At 40.8% G+C, this 18,380-nt stretch overlaps 1 protein-coding gene across 2 annotated transcripts in view; it reads right to left on the bottom strand.

The window, feature by feature from the left end:
• Positions 1–18,380, bottom strand: part of USP24 (ubiquitin specific peptidase 24) — a 95,119-nt gene that overhangs the window by 30,441 nt on the left and 46,298 nt on the right. For both annotated transcript variants that reach the window (XM_063138420.1, XM_063138428.1), the window contains exons 36-50: positions 18,224–18,294; positions 17,328–17,488; positions 15,487–15,548; positions 12,928–13,119; positions 12,066–12,183; positions 9,324–9,468; positions 8,961–9,080; positions 7,888–8,013; positions 7,463–7,561; positions 7,271–7,353; positions 5,173–5,314; positions 3,688–3,807; positions 3,027–3,247; positions 1,853–1,977; positions 457–598 (exon numbers count right to left, since the gene is read on the bottom strand). In XM_063138420.1, coding sequence (XP_062994490.1) covers positions 457–598; positions 1,853–1,977; positions 3,027–3,247; positions 3,688–3,807; positions 5,173–5,314; positions 7,271–7,353; positions 7,463–7,561; positions 7,888–8,013; positions 8,961–9,080; positions 9,324–9,468; positions 12,066–12,183; positions 12,928–13,119; positions 15,487–15,548; positions 17,328–17,488; positions 18,224–18,294 — 1,927 coding nt within the window. The remainder of the gene's footprint in view (positions 1–456; positions 599–1,852; positions 1,978–3,026; positions 3,248–3,687; positions 3,808–5,172; positions 5,315–7,270; positions 7,354–7,462; positions 7,562–7,887; positions 8,014–8,960; positions 9,081–9,323; positions 9,469–12,065; positions 12,184–12,927; positions 13,120–15,486; positions 15,549–17,327; positions 17,489–18,223; positions 18,295–18,380) is intronic.

Below are 18,380 nucleotides of genomic sequence, written 5' to 3'. Positions count from 1 at the left end.
ACCTTGGGTTCCTTGGAGGCAAAAAGGCGGGATATAAATGCAATAAGAAATAAATAAGAAAATAGGGTGGGATAGTTACATCAGTGGGAGATAAAGAGAGCCTATTACTGCACTCAGTAGAAGCAGTAACAGAGTTGAAAGTAAGGGTTTGGGAGAGGAATACGAATAGGGCATCTGTTTAGAGGGCTCAACCTGTTATGCCGCAGGGTGCTCAGCACAGCAACAGTATACAAAGCCATGGAAACATCGTGATGGGGAAGGGGAGGCAATACTGGTTTCTGTTGAAACGGCTGCTCCTCATCCTGCAGCTCGCACTTAGGATGCAGGATTGGAGCATAATGTACAGATATTACAGATGTGAGCAATTGATCACATAATGAGTTCAGATCTTCCAAATACAGAACCTTTGATTTGCACATGAAACAAATGCTTGATGTTAGAAACAAGCGATCTTACAAAGAGAGATCCTCAGCTTCCTGACGCACGACACTGACTCTGCTTTTCTTTGGCAAGACTGGCGAGTTTTGATCAGAGACTCTCTGATAGAAGAGCATGTAGGCATTCCAGTACCGACGGCGAACATCAGGATATGGATTTGCTAAAGGAAATATTCAAAGAAACCCTCATAGCCTGCAGTAGGAGTTAAGGTCTAACCACACCTTTAAGACAGTTGTTAATGCAAATCCACTCATCTCCATGTGGCACAGATAAATGAATGATTAAGTGGTCATTAAGTAATTTTAAAAAAACCCAGAACTGCAGTTACTTACAGACACAGCTTGCGGCTGAGTTTTCTAAATGTTATTTTCCAAACGCAAAATACTCACTTCTCTTGGCCACTTCACATATTCTGCTCCTCCAGCCCCCAAACGAAAAACCGGTTTGTGTAGGAAACATTGCCATATGTGTGCTTGTGTGTGCCTCTGTGTGTGTGTGTGTGTGTGTGTATTATTTATTTATTTATTTATTTATTTATTAAATTTATATACTGCCCCGTAGCCGAAGCTCTCTGGGCGGTTTACAAAAGTTAAAAACAGTGAACAGTATCCATTTAAAGAACAACAGTTCTGGGGTCCATTAAAAAACAATCAAACTTAGCATATGTTGTTAAATGCTGTTAAATGCCTGGGAGAAGAGAAAAGGCTTGATGTGGCGCTGAAAAGATAACAATGTTGGCGCCAGGCGAGCCACATCAGGGAGATTACTCCAGAATTGGGGGGCCACCACTGAAAAGGCCCTCTCCCTTGTTGCCATCCTCCGAGCTTATATATGGGAGGTGAGTGTGTTCACCAGTAGACTACTACATATCACAGACACATATGTGTTTTCAGTAGTTTCCTATGAGTTTGTGAAGCAGCCTACCAGATTTGTGCTAAGAATTCATTTGTCCAGTATTAGATTTTATAAGCACAGCTGTGCATATTCCCCAATTCTAAATGCACATAAAAACATACAATTTGATTATACATCCTGAGATCCCCAGCTCTTAAAAACATTTTCCCCAATACTTTTTAACTATATTTTTTAATTAAAATATTTCCATAACGCTTTTAACCCTTTGGCCCTCAATGCGATATGTTGTGACACATCATGGTTTGCTGTTGGGTTAATTGCTGGGTTTTTACGTCACGCTTACAACCTCTGATTGGGCTGATTAGAAGTTGTTTAGAAAAAGTGGAAGTGATTCTCACGCAGTGCACATGATGTGCAAACTGGCCCCATTTATTTGTAAACCAGTTGGGGTCAATTCAAAGCAAGGGAGCATGTAATTCAAATGTTCATGCTCCCATCAATTTAGGGGCACTGAAAATTTTTCCAGTAAGTGATAATTAAAATCCAGATTTATACTTACATTGATCATAAACCTTTGGTCTGTATTCTCCACCAAAGCATTCATATTCCAAAGTTTCATCATTCAGATCTAATTCTTCAACAACTGTGTCATTAAATTTATACCATTTTCCTTTCACAGATCCCCTGTGGTAACACACAGAATTGTTCATTGTGAAATATGATGACTTAGAAATCTCAAAACACATTCTTAATACCCTTCCAGCTCTCACCATTTCTCATCATTACTAAAGAGCTAATATGTAGTGAGAATGATTACCTATTAAAATCAAATATGAAGCAAACACATCAAATTAACTTCAAATTAATGAGAAAGCACAGCAAGAGGGTTGACACATTGACTGGATTGTTGTTTGAGGCTTCATAATCTATGGGCCAGTTCACATGACTGAACAGCCCACCATGGCTTATTAAACCATGGTGGGTTGCAGTGTGTGAAGGTGGCCACTTCATAACAGAAGGGTTAAACATGGTCTGTTGTTGGGTTATGCAATGGATGAGGCAACCTCAGACCCACGTCCCAAAATACGCTCACATAGCCTATGGCCCCCAGGTTCACAAAACACAACAAGCTGCAACTGGGCGCTGAGTTTGCAAATCCTACCTGGTACGTGTCGCAGCCCAACATGGCTTGAATAACCTATGGTGAGCTGTTTTGATCATGCTAACCAGGTCAATGGCTTATGTAGCCATCAACAAGCAGAACCAAGAGCTCTTCCCTTTGCCCCTCCTGTCCCCTTTCATGTCATGTGTAGTTTGTATTAAGCCAGAGTTCCAATTATATCTGAACTAGGGAACTCAGGATTAATGTCGGTTAAGAAGCCAAGAGAGTAACCCCCAACCCTGAATGACCATCTGAACCAGACCACTAAGTCCTCACAGTATTAAACAAGTGAGACTTACAACATAATGTTAAATCTAGAGCTTCATGGATAGTCCAGGGCAATCACTGTCAGTTTGTGTTCCTAACCTGGTAGTATTGGTTCAATGATGGCATACTTTTCTAAGACAAAGTCTAAGAAGTACTATATAGAAACTCTTGTGTTTGCCAAACAGGATTTAAAAACTCAACTCCTCATGGTACCACTGCTTTAAAACACTCAAGCAAATAAGGAACTAGTATAGAGATTCCCCTGTGCAGCAAATCCCTGAGCAAACTTAACATTTCTCATTACCTCCTATCTTTGATAAAAGAATAGTAGTGCCCTGCATGGGCTTGACCGCTGTGCACAATCACACCAACCAGCTCGTAGTTTTCTGTAGGAGCCACTTTCTTCCGTGGAGACCCTGAACCTCCCTGATCTACACTGCGTCCATTGTCACCAACTTCTGAAGAAGAATCCTGGCGAGCCATTCCTGAAACTGTATAGGGTTCCATGTTCAGCATCCAGGGGAACTGTTTGAAAGGAAACACTTCAGATTAAACTTAAACCTGAATCATATTACAGGTTAAATAATTACATCTTCTGTAATTCTCTAAGACACAAGCAATTAGATTTGAAATGTTGAACACAAGATATATTTTACAAAATGAAGAGCAGTTATAGGGCAAATGAGTGAATTTGTCTGTTTTTCCAGGACTCAGCCTGGAATGTTAAAATAGTTCCTAAGAGGTAGGCGATGGACTTTCATTCAAAAAGTAGGTCATAATCAATTATTCTGAATCTCTGGTAGGCACTGTTAATAGCTAAGGAAATTACTTTCAAGGTCTATAATAGAGAGATACATGAATACTTAGAGAGGACAACATGAATACTTAGTAGAGGAGAAAGAAGGAAGACAAATTAGAATCCACTCCAGAAAATGCATTCAAAGAAAGCAAGCTGTTGTGCTTACCTTTATCTGTTCGTCGTATTTAATGGAGCGCCCACTTTCCCAATCAAATCCAAATCTCATGAGGTGGATCACCAACACGCTGGGCAGAGCTTTAATACATGTCCGCTTTACTGTAGTTCTCTTAAAAATAGAAAGGAGTCACCTCCAGCTAGATACTCATTTGGATGTATTACCTGCTCATTGGACTAAAGTATTTTTACAAGTATGGGTTTAAGTTCATAGAATTAAAGAGCAAGCTATGACACCCCATCCTGTGGGAGTGAGAAGTCTATTGATGGTATTACCAGTCCACTGCCACCACTTCTATCACTCTGTACCTTCAAGAGCAAGGGGTGGGCAACATCAAACTCACGAGCCAAATCCAGTCCTCCTGGGGTCCCCATCTGGCACTCTGGAGTTCCCCAGATGGACACACCCTCTTTCCTGGTCACACTCCCTCTCCCCCAACCACCAATCTTTTGGTGGTTTTCTAGCTTTTGCACTGCCTCCCCCCAAATCTAAATAATTGAACTGCCTCTTTTAAGATTTACTTATTGGCAGTAAGAGCTTTAAGACAAAATAGGCGGGTGTTTTGGGTATTCTGAGCCTGCCCCCTTTGCTCCTGCTCACCACTTGGATGCAGCCTGAGACCTTCTCCAAAACTGAATTCAGCCCTTGGGCTGCTGCTCCTGCTCAAGGATGGTTATTGCTGGGAAAGTGGTTAACCTTGAAATTAACCATGTGGGAACTAAGCTATGAGCAACACATGGTTAATTCTTTCAAATAAAAGTAACCACTTTATACCTCTCTGTACAGAGTAAAATAAGTGAAATAAACAGAACAGGAAAAAAAAAACCCAGAACAAAATAGTGTGATGTACACACACACATTCTTCTCCTTTGCTGACAGTAAAATGAAATCGCAAAAACTTGATATCAGAGAGATCATTAGGCTATTGGACAATTCCAGTGACCACTTTCTCCACATGAGTTTAGAATTATTTGTGTGGAAGATTGCAAATGCAAAATGCTGCACAGAAATTTAAAATCCGTGTGCATTTTTGTATTTTACAAGAAAAGCAGGAGTTTTCCAAGACTGAGTAACCTGCTCACAGATCATATGGATTCTCCATGCCCTGTACTGTGAAGCAAAGTACTATATTTCTGCCAGGTCTTGCTCACAAGTATTTCTTGTAAAATTTATGGGGTTGCACATTGAACACAAGGGAGGAATCTATGGACTGGATATGAGTAAGTTTCATAGCCCATCCCAGCCATGAAGCTTACAGGCTGGCCTTGGGCAAGTCACTACTTCATAGGGGTGTTTTCAAGGGCGAATCCCAGCACACACTGGAAAGAGGTGGAATACAAATATGATTTAAAAAATAAGTGCAAATTAAGCTTGTGGAGCTAGGGCCCGACTCTTTCGGGATTTCTCAGGGTACTAACACACCCAGTGTGGTCTCTCCCCATAGAAAATCAAAGTCAAATAGGGAAAAAGCAGTACCTTTTCTTTACATTTCTCACAGTAGTATGCATTGCTTCCTTCCAGAATTTCTCCTCTAACAAACTGATCCAATGAAATTTCCAGGCTTTGACATGAAGTGACTCCTAGATTGAGAGCCATAAAGGCTTCCTCCCGTTCATACCTACATCAAGAAGTAAAAAACATATTGGGAGTGCAATACTACCAATTTTCTTGATATTCAGTTTGAGAGAACTTCCTTCTAATCAGTCTCTTTTTAAGTTAGTAGGCTACAGGCTCACAATTCTACCCCTCCCCGTGTTAATCATGTTGAAGGGTTTAGTCTGGTTACAAACTACCTATGGTTATTATTTATGCAGAGTTTAAAACTAATCTATAAGCCCTGTTTGGTCTCACTGCAGATGTAACACAGGCAAGTCAATTCTTTGGGGGTGGAAGAGGGAGAATCTGAGGTGGAGAAACCACCAGATGCTTATGCCAGCAGGTCAGAAGGTGTGTTGTGGGTGTGGGCTATGTCCTTTGTCTTTCTCCCTTTTCATTTGGCTGCTCCCCTCTCCACCCCAAGAATTTTCCTACTGTTGGGTCTCAGGTGCCTATTGGCACACTTCCTTTTTGCCCTAACCACTGGAGTAGTGGCTGTGGGAATTTCTGCACCCACAACAGGGAGGCCTGCAAGGGGGAACCTTCTCCTCCACTTGTGGACCTCACTCTTTGTGGGTAGAAAGGGAGTTCTGCTCCATCCTATGGCAGCTGGGATGGCCTTCCAGGCACCATAGGATAGGTCCCTACCTATGTTTAATGCTGACAAACAAATGAGGGGGGAATTATTGCAAGAGAGGTGAGGAGGTACAGACAGAAAAAATTCTACAGAGGTCTTCCAATTGTACTTCATCTGCTGTGAGTTTTCTTAACATTTTCCATATTTGCAACTAACCAGTGAAGCCCTTGGCAAATAACAACTAGCTGCTGCATTTTATTTCTACCTGTAAATGGCTGATGAAGAATTATTATATGAGAATCAAGAATGAAGAATAGAAAAATTAACTGAAAAGAAAATATAATGATGTGAGAAATGATCAGGCTCCCCTTCCACCTTGAACTACCTAATCCAAGGAGGGGAGGGGAGAAACTGTCTGGGCCTTGCAGAAAAGACAGAGAAAGCAAGAGCTCTAAAAGAACTGTGTTGCTGTGAAGCAGGCAGGACTGAAACTGGGTGGCCTTCTTTTACGGAAGGGAAAGTTAAGAGTGTGATGATTAATATGGCCTTGCCTGTAGAGGAATTTGAAAGAGTAACCTGATTCCTTAATTAAGGAGAAATTCTAGGTCTGAAGTGTGTTATTCTACAAAAGACATGGTTGAGGGAAAATCTGCCAATGGATTGTTTTTGAAGTCATTTCATATTAAAATGAGACTACTGAATAGCACTAGATGAACATGATGAAAATAATGTACTTATCCCATCCTACTTCACAGGGTGGACATTAAAAGTTAAGAATCCCAAGCAAGCTATCTGCATTTCAAAAAATGCTCTGAGACTTCCACACTATATTGACATATTTCCCCCCACTAATGTATAACCATTTGAATTAAGATTTCCACGTAGGCATATATGAAGCTGTCCACATAGCTCAGCATGATCTACTTCTGCGTTCCCCAACTTGGCTTCTGTGGGCACCACTATGAATGTAGAGACCCTCCCACTGTGGCTGCAAGACCCCACATTTCTAGCGGGCGGCCAAGCATGCTTCATAGCAAGGCTCCAGCCCCCTGCCTTCTTCCTTTCCCCATAATGCCTCTGAGCCCACTCTGTCTGGCCATGGCTCTTCAGGGTCTTGGACAGAGGTCGCTTATTGCCTGAACCCTTTAAATGGAGATGACAGGGACTGAACGCAAGGCCTCACCCTGCCACCTTCCCATATTTGCCAATAGCCAACTCTGGCTTGCTGACTAGAGATTACTTAGCATAGGTTTCCCCAACCTGGCACCCTCCAGTTTTGGACTACAACTTGCATCACTGCTGACCATTGGGCATATTGGCTGGGGCTGATGGGAGATGGAGTACAAAAACATCTGGAGGGTACCAGGGTGGGGAAGGCTGACCTAGCTAATAGTCACTCACCTATGAGGACAGTCCTTGCAGATCTTCTGATCAGAGTAGATGCCCTGAAAAGTGTTCTTAAATATTTGGTCTCGTCCTATTTTCTGAAAGAGATCGAAACTGCCAATAGCAACTAACTTGTACATTAAGTAGCTATCAAATTAAAGAATCACTATGTAACTATAACACCACAGTAGTGAATATAAAAATAACCTTGAGGTATTCATCCATTTGATCTATAAGACTGGTGAAAAACTCATAAGCATCCTGTTGCTCACGAACATAAAGCTCCTTGTTCCACATCTTGAAGATCTAGAAAACGAAAATTCATTCCATATAGTTACCGCTCAAGATTTTGAGATCATTTGAACTTTGCACAGTTAACAGGTTTTGCTGGGAAGCCAGGAGAAAGACAGGCATGAGGGGGAAATGGCGGGTGCCCCCTACTCCAATCGCTGGCTAAGTCACTCTTCTGGGGAACAAGCACCTCTCCTAAAGTGGGTGAAAAGGAGAGGATCCCAGGATTCTCCACCACTGGATAAGTGACACATAGGGAGAAGTGTAAACTTCCTTTTGGGAAGATGAGACCTTTTTAGTATTGCCGTGTTTTAATATGCTGAACGAAAGGGAAGAATTACCTTCCAGAAATTTTCAGGTATGTAATACTGCAGCTTGCTTTCCATTAGATGACCAAAGAGAGACTGAACTTGATAAAACACGCTGTCATCAGGATTGTCCATGTCATCATCAAATGAAAGCAATGCCTTTAAAAGAAATTGTAATAAAGTTTATTTAAAATGTATCACACAGAAGAATTAACAGTTTTAATTACCAATTAAGCTGTACTTTGTGCTGCAGGATAAACAAATAAAGAGGCTTAAGAACAAACAAGTTTGTTCAGTTATTAAGAAAAAAAAATACTTATAACCATCTAATTATCATACAATGCAATAAGAAAACTTTCCCAATATCCCATATATCTGAAGTTATGTTCTGAAATGGAACAGTTTAGTTTCATCATGAGTTTATAATAACAGTAACTAAGTTATTTACTTAATATGCAACACCCACAGTTCTTGGCTTACTGACTATTTCCCACTTTCAAAGGGGGACTGATTAGGTAGATGGGTCTAAGAGTGGGATCATGTGACTGACTTCACTGAAAGGCTTCCCACTAGTTTGTGCTGCCTCCAAGGCCTGAATGGAACTGGGCTTCAGCCTTCACTGGACACTGGGGTGAGATTGCAAGGTTTCCCATGTCTGCCCTCCAAGCATAGACCGGGAGCAGAACTAGAGCCCAGCCTGCATTCCTACATGCTGCAACTTTGCTTTGCTGCCAGTCTAGCATTTCTACATGAAGTAAGGATTTGCTTAGAAGAGGTACACTGGAAAGGGCCATTTAATGGGGTCCTCATGTTTGTAAGCCAGCCCTTCAAACGGAAAGGGCTGATAAACTATGCCTCTTCAGGGGGTGGTTATGGGCAGACTTTGGCCTCTGCCTGAAATTCTCTTCTCTATTATGCCACTGAGCAATAGTGCTGAGATCCACTTTGCTTGGTCTACTACATAGGAATTCCAGGCCTGACATTTCCAAAATAGCTGGTGTTGGGCTAACTTCAAAGCTGTGGCAAATTTTCATCAAAGCTATGTCTCCTTGTATCATAAAGAGATCCTAAACACATTTGTTACAAGAGGTGTGATTAAGTTTTACCTCAGGAAGTCCTGGTTGCATATAGAGCTGTTGGAAGACAGCATTCATGTAACATGTAGCTCCACCATTCTTCAGCCCCACAAATCCTGAAGTGGATCTACCATCTACAGGTGGGAGAAACTAGAGGATAGAAGCAGGAAGGAAGAGAAGAAAAAAGCGCAAGTTTTAGTTGACATAATTCTCCATATATACAATATATATATATATGGTTCAAAGTTTGTTTGTTTTTTAAAACGTTCCCTCTACAGGACATTCCCTCATATTGACATTATTTCAATCTACTCTGAAAATCTGTTATTTATTTTCATATAAATATAGTTGTTGTGTGAGTAATTCCCAATTGCATTGAAGGAATCAGCTTACATCAAATTCCTTGGAAAGAGCTGGATCAAGCTGGTGATGCATTGAAAGCAGTTCTTTTGTAATAAGTTGAAGATTTGAAGGCGAACTATCAGCCAGCATTACCAGGACTTCATATGCTGCTAATCGGCTATTTACTGTGCTGCATCTAGAAGAGAGTAACAAACAGAATCTATTTATGCTCCATATTCAGTTTTCATATTAGCCACTTATTACCTACTTCTAATAGTTGCCAAAGGGAATCATAGCTAAGTTTAATGCACACCTGTGCAGTCCAATTTTAAAACTAATTTGAAGAATTTAATTTCTCGTTGATATTTTTCAGATACAGGCAAGAAGTGGAAATGTTCTGTGTAATTATCACTCCTTACTATAAAGTAACGCATAGTTCCGGGATGTAAGTAAAAGGAGGATTCAGTAGAAAAGTGCTTCGATTTCTGCCCTAAATCTAGAATTCAGAGACTAGAAGAAGTTATGCCAGTAAGAAAAGTTACCAAAAATGTGATTCAATTTGATTATTTCTGGCTGTGCCATTCAACATTTTGAGGGAACTATGGACAAAAGCAGTGGAGAGCAACAGGAATTCATGGCACATTTCTGGCAATAATGGTGTAGCTGGAGCCTGGCAGTTGTGCTGAATGAACCCTGATATAGACTACTGGCAGCCTTTTCTACATTCCCCATGGTCTGAGATTTTTGAAGAAATTGTTCAGATGCTTTTGTGCCTGGCTGAGAGGGATTGAGTATTACTATTTTTAAAACGATAGGCATCCCTAGATTCTGGTAATGGCCTGACTGCTGCTATGCAGATTATAAATACTAAATAGTTGTGGAAAGGAGTTTACATTATTGCCTGATGTCGTCAAGAATTAAGTAGAGATAATTAATTTTTAGAGAGTAGCATTGGGTGACCAGTCCTCGGCCCCTTGGCAATTAAGGTATGGAGTGCCGCAAGGCACCATCTTGTCCCCAATGTTATTTAACATCTATATGAAGCTGTCGGGAGCGGTCATTAGGGGATTTGGAGCTAAATGCCATCAATACGCTGATGACACACAGCTCTATCTCCCTGTGACAACTGAATCAGGTGAGGCTGTGCAAGTCCTGGACCAGTGCCTAGACTCAGTAATGGGCTGGATGAGGGCCAATAAACTGAGACTGAATCCTGGCAAGACGGAAGCCCTGTGGGTGAGTGGTTCCCGAGTCCGGGAGACAGGCTCATTGCCTGTTCTGGATGGGGTTGCACTGCCTCTGAAAGAACAGGTTCGTAGTTTGGGGGTACTCTTAGACCCATTTCTGTCGTTGGAGGCTCAAGTAGCCGCCATGGCTCGGAGTGCCTTTTACCATCTTCGGTCGGTTCGCCAACTATGGCCTCTCCTGGACAGGGATAGCTTGACCACGGTGGTACAGGCATTGGTAACCTCAAGATTGGATTACTGAAATGTGGGGCTGCCCTTGAAGCTGCTCCGGAAGCTGAAGCTAGTGCAGAATGCTGCAGCTCGACTGTTGTCTGCCGCTGCCCCTTTCCAGCATGTAACTCCTCTGCTGAGGGAACTGCACTGGCTGCCTATTTGCTACTGGGCCAGGTTTAAGGTTCTTGTACTTGTGTACAAAGCCCTAAACAACTTGGGACCAGGATACCTCAAAGAGCACCTTCTCCTCTACCAACCTGCCCGGTCACTGAGGTCATCTGAGGGTCTGCTCCTGGTGGTTCCACATAGATCCATCCTCTGATTGGAGTCCACCAGAGGAAGAGCCTTCAGTGTGGTGGCTCCCTTCCTATGGACCTTTTTATTCACCCAACATTTTAAAAATCTATAAATACATTTTAACATGGTGTTTTAAATTTGTAATTTTGCATTGCTGCTGTTTTTATCTGGTTGAGCTTTTATATTGTATTTTATATTATGGTTTTATACTGTTGTTTTATACTTTGAATGGTTTTAATTTTTGTGAACTGCCCAGAGAGCTCCGGCTATTGGGCGGTATAGAATTTTAATAAATAAATAAATAAATAAATAATATGGAATTCCCTGCCTCTGGAGGTCAGGCAGGCTCCAACTTTGTACTCCTTTTGGTGCCTCCTGAAAACATCTTTATTCCAGGAAGCCTTTCCTTAATATCCAGCCTTGAGTCACTGTATTTGTTTCTCTTAAAATTTCTTTTAAGTGTTTTATTCTGTTTTTATTTTCATTTTATCTTGTACACCACTCTGAAATTTTCAATGGGGAGCTGTATATAAATATTCTAAATAAATAAATAAATTTTAACTTGGTGTTTTAAATTTGTAATTTTGCATTGCTGCTGTTTTTATCTGGTTGAGCTTTTATATTGTATTTTATACTATGGTTTTATACTGTTGTTTTATACTTTGAATGTTTTTAATTTTTGTGAACCGCCCAGAGAGCTCCGGCTATTGGGCGGTATAGAAATGTAATAAATAAATAAATAAATAAATAAATAAAGTGTCTCAAGTGTATTTCTCTGCAGATGTGTAAGAAACACTACCTTGAAGAAGTTTAATAATGGACCTGTGAGAACAATGCAGATTACTTATAATTAAGTATTTTTCTATCAGGTCATACAGAAGCAGCTCATGAAGCCAAGTGCAATGTTTTTAAAAAATGAAGAGGTCCCATTTTGCCTTTTATACATGCACAAATCTGACTGAGTACTCAAAATGGAACACCCCATCCTTTTACACTTCTTTGTTTAGCAGCATCAACGTACTAATATACTCCTTACTTTGGGTGAAAGTCTTGCTGAGTAACGGCAACACTGCCAGCTGGAGAATGGCTGTTCAGGATAATCCTAGATGCTCGGAAGAGGAAGTCATCTAATAATGGCTTGATCAAAGATGAACCTATGAAAAGAGCAAAGCTGTGTTCAATATTAAGCATTACAGTGTTTCCAGAAGATGGTCAAGCAATGGAAAGGGTTAATCATCAATTAAAAAGGGACTAGGAAAACACAGCTGAGAAAAATCTTCTCAGAAAACTGCTGTCAGTCAGAACAGATGGTCACAGGAGTATGTATGGCCTGAATATGGAAGCTTTAATAATGACGGCCTTCATTATATTATATCTAGGGAGGATCAGCCACAGAATTTCTCCTCTCTTTAGCACTGACAACCGAGCAATGAAATTCTACTGTTTCCATCAAACGGGATCACACGCTGTTTCTGTTTTCTTGAAAGCTGCACATATACCTATATTTCCCTAATAAATTGTGTATGTTGTTCCGATTATTATTTTTATGAAAAAAGCACTAAAAATCAAAATTGGAATGAAACTAGAAAAGAGCCAAGTTTTCATTTAAGGTCCTTGTTACTGTAAGTATATTCTTGCAGCCACAACAGTGTTTTTTGTCTGCTCAGTACTAGACAATTTGTGATTCCTCGGGTCTGATTCACATTATACCTTTTTATGGATTAAACACTGTAAAAGTCAGTACTCTTCTTGCACAGCTGCAACCAGGTGTAATACAGCCTGAAGTGACATATTAGGAAGAGTGCTGCTCTTGAAACATGAGCACTCCAACCAGAAAAGAAGAAAGAGCTGGGAATAACAAAGTAATTTTAAAAATTGTTACTGAAAGCAACAATTACCCAGCATTTCCTTCTCTGTTCCGCAAAGTGAGAGAAGGGTCTTAATGAGCCTCAAATGTCCTGCCAACAACACATTGTCAGCTTCGCTGGTTTCACACTCAGCTGCACGGGTGGGTTCAAAATTATCCAACCATGTGATCTCGTCCTCCAACATAGCAGCTGGGCTAATCTTTAGCTGTTCCATTTCTGAAGCTAGATTAAAAAAAAACAAGCAGAGAAGAGAGAATCAGGCCACCAGGACAAACTCAGTTTAAGTTATTATTAATACTAGGCTAACTTCTTTTTTTTTTAACATGAAATAAGTGTGCATTTAGTTTAAAAGGGGACCTGAGCTAACTACTCTTTGGAAATTAAATGCAAAGACTGAGCTTTTGGGGATAAGAGATCCTGCATGTATATATATAACTTCAGGTGTGATTTGTATTAAGGCCACCACTGCTGAACATAGAATATTAGGGTCCATGATCCATAGTTAAGTATCCCCCCCAAAAAACTTCACAAATAGTTATTTGAAGGCCAACAGACTTAGCACCTGCTTATTCTCCTGTTCTAAAGGATAGTGTTCTACTGCTTGCCTATTCTAGCTCTGAAGCACCCATGATAGCTCTTGGATGTTCTTTCCATCCATGAGAAAGAAGAGTGCAGAGATTCTTTTGGCCTTAAAAAGGTAGGAAAGGGCAAGTTTTAGGGGGGTGCAGAGCGGTTCTTCTCCGCCCCAAAATTCGAGGCGGAGCTCCGGTTTCCAGAGGCGGTCTATCTCTTACCCGTCGGAAAACCACTCTGTTTTCGGAGAACCGCGCTATTATTGTCAATGGGAATTAACAAAAATGCATACATCTCTGTAATTTTTAAAGATTAAGGGATGAAACTAGGCACCCTGTTAGCTCTTAAGTATGGCTTTAGCCTTGCCAAGTTTAAAGCAGTTCCCTTCATCCCTTGTTTTTTAGGAATTTAATTTTCCACCCCTCTCGAACCATTCAGGAGGAGGGGCCGCAACTGCCCCATGATCCCCGTTCCTCCCCCCCGTTTCCCCCCCTTCTGCTCCCTCTCCCAACACGGCCAGAACCAGCACTAGCAGCCAGTGCACGTCTCATGATGGAATAATAAACCTTTACTAATCAAGAAATAATGTGTGTTGCTTGAGTACGAGTTTTGAAAGAAATGTGTGCTAAAACACACACTCAAACTAGACAAGACTGTAGAAAACACAGTACAGAAGTCACAATAGATTTTTTTTTGCATTTTTATATATATTTTTAGTACACACACACAATATAACTAACTAACTCCAGGCATTGAGGATGAAATGTAAGATAAAGTATTGGAATTGAAAGATAAAGAGATTTTTTTTTATTTTTTGATAGTAGTTTTTTGGGGGAGGGTCAGTAAAACACATACACACACGGGGTGGGGTGCTTTGAAGCAACTTGGATTCAAACACATGGACTGAGTCGGACAGACTGAGATTTAAAGAAAGGTTGGAAAGATAAAGGATATTTCTTAATTTCTTTTTAAATTTCTCAGTGGGGTAATAGGGTAGACCAAGAACACACACACACACACACACACACACACACAAAATAATGAGCGACTGTGGGGTGAGCAAATAAAAGCAGACAGACACACAGAGATAAAAGCAACCCAGAAAAAAGAAGCAGGAGCGATCTCTCTCAGCAGCTAGAAATGAAGCAGACAGAGCAAGCAAGCAGCACAGCTAAACAAACTGAGAGCTCTCTTTCTCCTGGAATTTCTCCTCCTCCTCCCTTCCCAATGCTCCACGAGGAATGAGTTCCAGGGAGGGGAAAACTGGGTTTTATTATTTGCAATTCCTTTCCCCTAAGCAACGTGATTGGAGGGGGGGGGGCAGGGAGGGAGGAGACTGTGGCTATTGGTTAGCCACAGATGTCAATCTCAAAACTTCCCCCCTTCACCCTTGGCGTGTTCCTAATATGGAAGAGTTCAGTTAGCTGTCCATCAACTTGAAACGAGCCCTCCCACTGCCTAAAAAACCTTCGGATTTGGAACTCTTCAGGGCTCCAAACTATCTTCTACCTGCATCGCAGGTTTCCGTTGATTTCTGAACCACCCCCTAACCACACCGCGAATTCGGAGATTTATCAACCCCCCCCGCATTTTCCGTGCGGCACGCACACCCCTAGTAGGTGCTACTACTCATCCACTTTATCATGATCAACTAATCACTCCAAGCAAGTAAATTGTACATCAATGAAACTAAATAGAAGCCCCAGGCAAACCCTTAGTTTAGGATAAGGGACAGAGGGTCTCCCATGTGACCTCTGGAAGATGTGGAGTCTTTGGTCTGTACAGACTCAGTCCTGTATGGGACCTGTGGTATGGGCCACAAAAAAGAACAGTATATTCCATCGAGGATGGATCAGAATTCAAGAGAAATAAATATCAACTTGCTTTGTAGGAAAGTAAATGATTTTTCTAGAAGCTCTAGAAGAACTCATATGAGTTCTTGACTCCTCTTTATAGGAATGGTTTACTTAAGGACATTTTCTTATGGTGAAAACAGTTTTGGTTCCTACTACTTACTTGTGAGATCATCCAGTAATTGGCATCTAAGGTCAAAGTACTCTGTACACTGGGACAAGAGTCTAAAAACAAATGTAGACCATTAATACGAAGATTAGCAGAAGCATAAGAAATATTTTGCAGAAATCTATACTTTCACATATATCATCCACACATGAAAAGGTTATTCAGTTCTAGCCAATGTGTCAACAACACATGCACATTTCATGCTAGACACTGAATGTATTTTTATTTTATGCTCACAATAAGTTATTTGTAAGGATTATCATGTTGATCCCAGGTTAATACGCTGAAATGCTATCAGTTTAAAATCCTTCTCTATGAAAGCAGAACTAGGATTTGCTATTTATATTTAATACTGAACTTCTCAATCAAATATTGCTGCATGTTTAACAGAATGAGCTTTTTTATTTTTAAAAAATGGTAATAAAAAAGGATGAAATTTAGAGATTGGCTAACTATCCATGTGAGTTTTACTCAGGACAGATTATAGATGCTCCTGGTGTACCACTTCTGCACTGCCAAGTAGTCTCCCTACCTGAAATGATGGAGATGGTCTCGGACTTGCTGTTGAGATTTTCCAGGATGAATGTCCCCTGGGTGAATGGTGTCAGCCTGTTCTAAATGGGATCACACTGCCCCAAAAGGAACAGGTTCACAATCTGGAGGTGCTTCTTGATCTAGTACTGTCATCACAGGCTTATATGATGTATTTGCCTTGAAGCAACTTTTATCAGCTACTGCTGATATGCCAGCCGCAACCATACCAGGATGGAGATAGCTTGGCCACAATTACCCATGCTCTGGTAACCTCCTGCTTAGTCTATTGCAATGCATTCTGCATGGGGCTCCTTTTAAAAACCCAGTTTGGTCCAAAATAGGGCAGCAAGATTATTAACTGGGACTGAGTCATTTCACAATGCTACATGTGCGCTTTGTCAGCTCCACTAGATCTCAGTCCATTTCAGAGCCCAATTTAAAGCACTAGTTTTAACCCTTATAGCACTAGCCACCTGAAAGACTGTCGTCTCCCATATATATATACCTATCCATACCTTAAAATCTTCTTCAGAGGCCCTACACCAAGTGCACACACCTAATGACGTAAGATGGATAACCACTAGGGAGAGGGCCTTTCTAGCAGTGACACCCAAGTTACGAAACAGCCTTCCCAGGGAGGATCACCTTAGTGGACTTTCTGGTGCCAGGTGAAGACTTTTCTGTTCTCCAAAGTCTTTTAAAGAACTCATATAGTCTGAACTGCTCAGTTTCAAAATCTGGGGTTGCTGATAGTTTTATTTTGTATTGCTGAATTTGTGCTGTTTTGAGTTTTATGCCTTACTCTGACTTTAAATTGTTTTTATACTTGTTTATTGTAGACTGCCTAGAAAATTTTGCACTATGCACAAATGCAGTTAATAAAATAAAAACAAAATGAATAGGAAGAGATTTATTAGCTTGGCCTGTTCTGTGCATATTCTGTGGTCAACTTTACAAGTTTAAGAGTAGGTTAACATGGCAAAGAAGCAGCTCTCTTTGGCTGCTGACTGATGCTGGCAGATGATGCTACCTCCAAATGTGCATCTAAGCATTTGTTTCTTGTCTGAAGAGCTCGGTACATCAAGACTCATCGTCTGCTACAAGATTCAGTAATTTGATAGCTATCCAATTCGTATATGAAAGCACCGACAGGGGAGCCCAATGGTCTCCAGTTGACTTCTAGCACTCTTTTCCCCCCCTGCTTTGCAGTTTTTACTCCTCTTGTTTTAAATAAGCATTTAAGAAAAATGCTTATTTTAAATTCTTACATTCTCTATTGAACAAACATGCCTCCAACTTGCCTCTGGTTGACTCCTCTCATGATGCTGGTAGGTGACCAAAGGGGCAGCTGAGCAGTAAGGATGACACTCAAGAGAAACTGGTTTGGTTTCTGTATATCAGGATGAGTTGATGTATCTGTCTGACTGAGGGTATATAATTGGTCACAGGCAACACGACGAATCTGGAACAGAGCAGAGGCACATATTTGTTCACAAAACCTTCTAATAGCAGTATCTTGTAAAAATGCTCCAAGCTGGCATACTGATCTGTCCAAGCTAACAGAAGAGGCCACACTGGCTTATTGCCCACAGGCCACTTAACAAACACTCATCCTTCAAAGGGCTTCTACATCAAAAGCAAAGTTAAGCAGTACCAAGGTTAATCAAATTTTAGAAGTAGACAATTCTATATATGTAGAAAGTGTTGGTAATTTATATTCCTTATTAGTTAGGTTGCTGAAGTAATGACTTATCACAGATCAAGGCAAACCGTTGTTTCAGTTTTAAAGTAGCATACTTGTAAAACAAGGCGTGGGCAACTTCTGACCCTCCAGATGTTTTGGCCTACAATTCCCATAAGTCCTAGTCAATAGTGAGGAATCATGGGAGTTGTGGCTTTCCAGATGTTTTGGCCTACAAGTTGCCTATCCTTGCTGTAAAAAGAAGTAAAAATGAGTGTAGCTAGATTAATTCTCAGAATCTGAGTCCCCTAAGTAGCACAGCTTTCTTATTCTAAATTTTTTTTTGTTTGATAAATCAATAGCATGAGTAGCAACCTAAGTGACATCTAACTATAGCAAACACTTATCAGATGTCTCTTCCATGGATGTTCATCCATGTGAAGGATAAAACAGACCATACCCCACTGGGATCTCCACGCAAAAGCACTCTTCTGAATATAAATGCAAGCCACTCACCTCAGCACTGGGTGAGCCAAGTAGTATGTCTATGATGAAGTCAGCAACACAAGGGAGGTTGTAGAACGATCCTAAGATAAACACAGCCTTAGATTGTCAATTTGCTTTACTGGTATTAACGTATCATTTATAAATGCTGATAGCATTATGTAATTTC

Source organism: Elgaria multicarinata, chromosome 1 (assembly GCF_023053635.1).
Source record: "Elgaria multicarinata webbii isolate HBS135686 ecotype San Diego chromosome 1, rElgMul1.1.pri, whole genome shotgun sequence".
Lineage (NCBI taxonomy): Eukaryota > Metazoa > Chordata > Lepidosauria > Squamata > Anguidae > Elgaria > Elgaria multicarinata.
The sequence above is the reverse complement of the archived record's forward strand: the minus strand, read 5'-3'. Positions and strand labels throughout refer to the sequence as shown.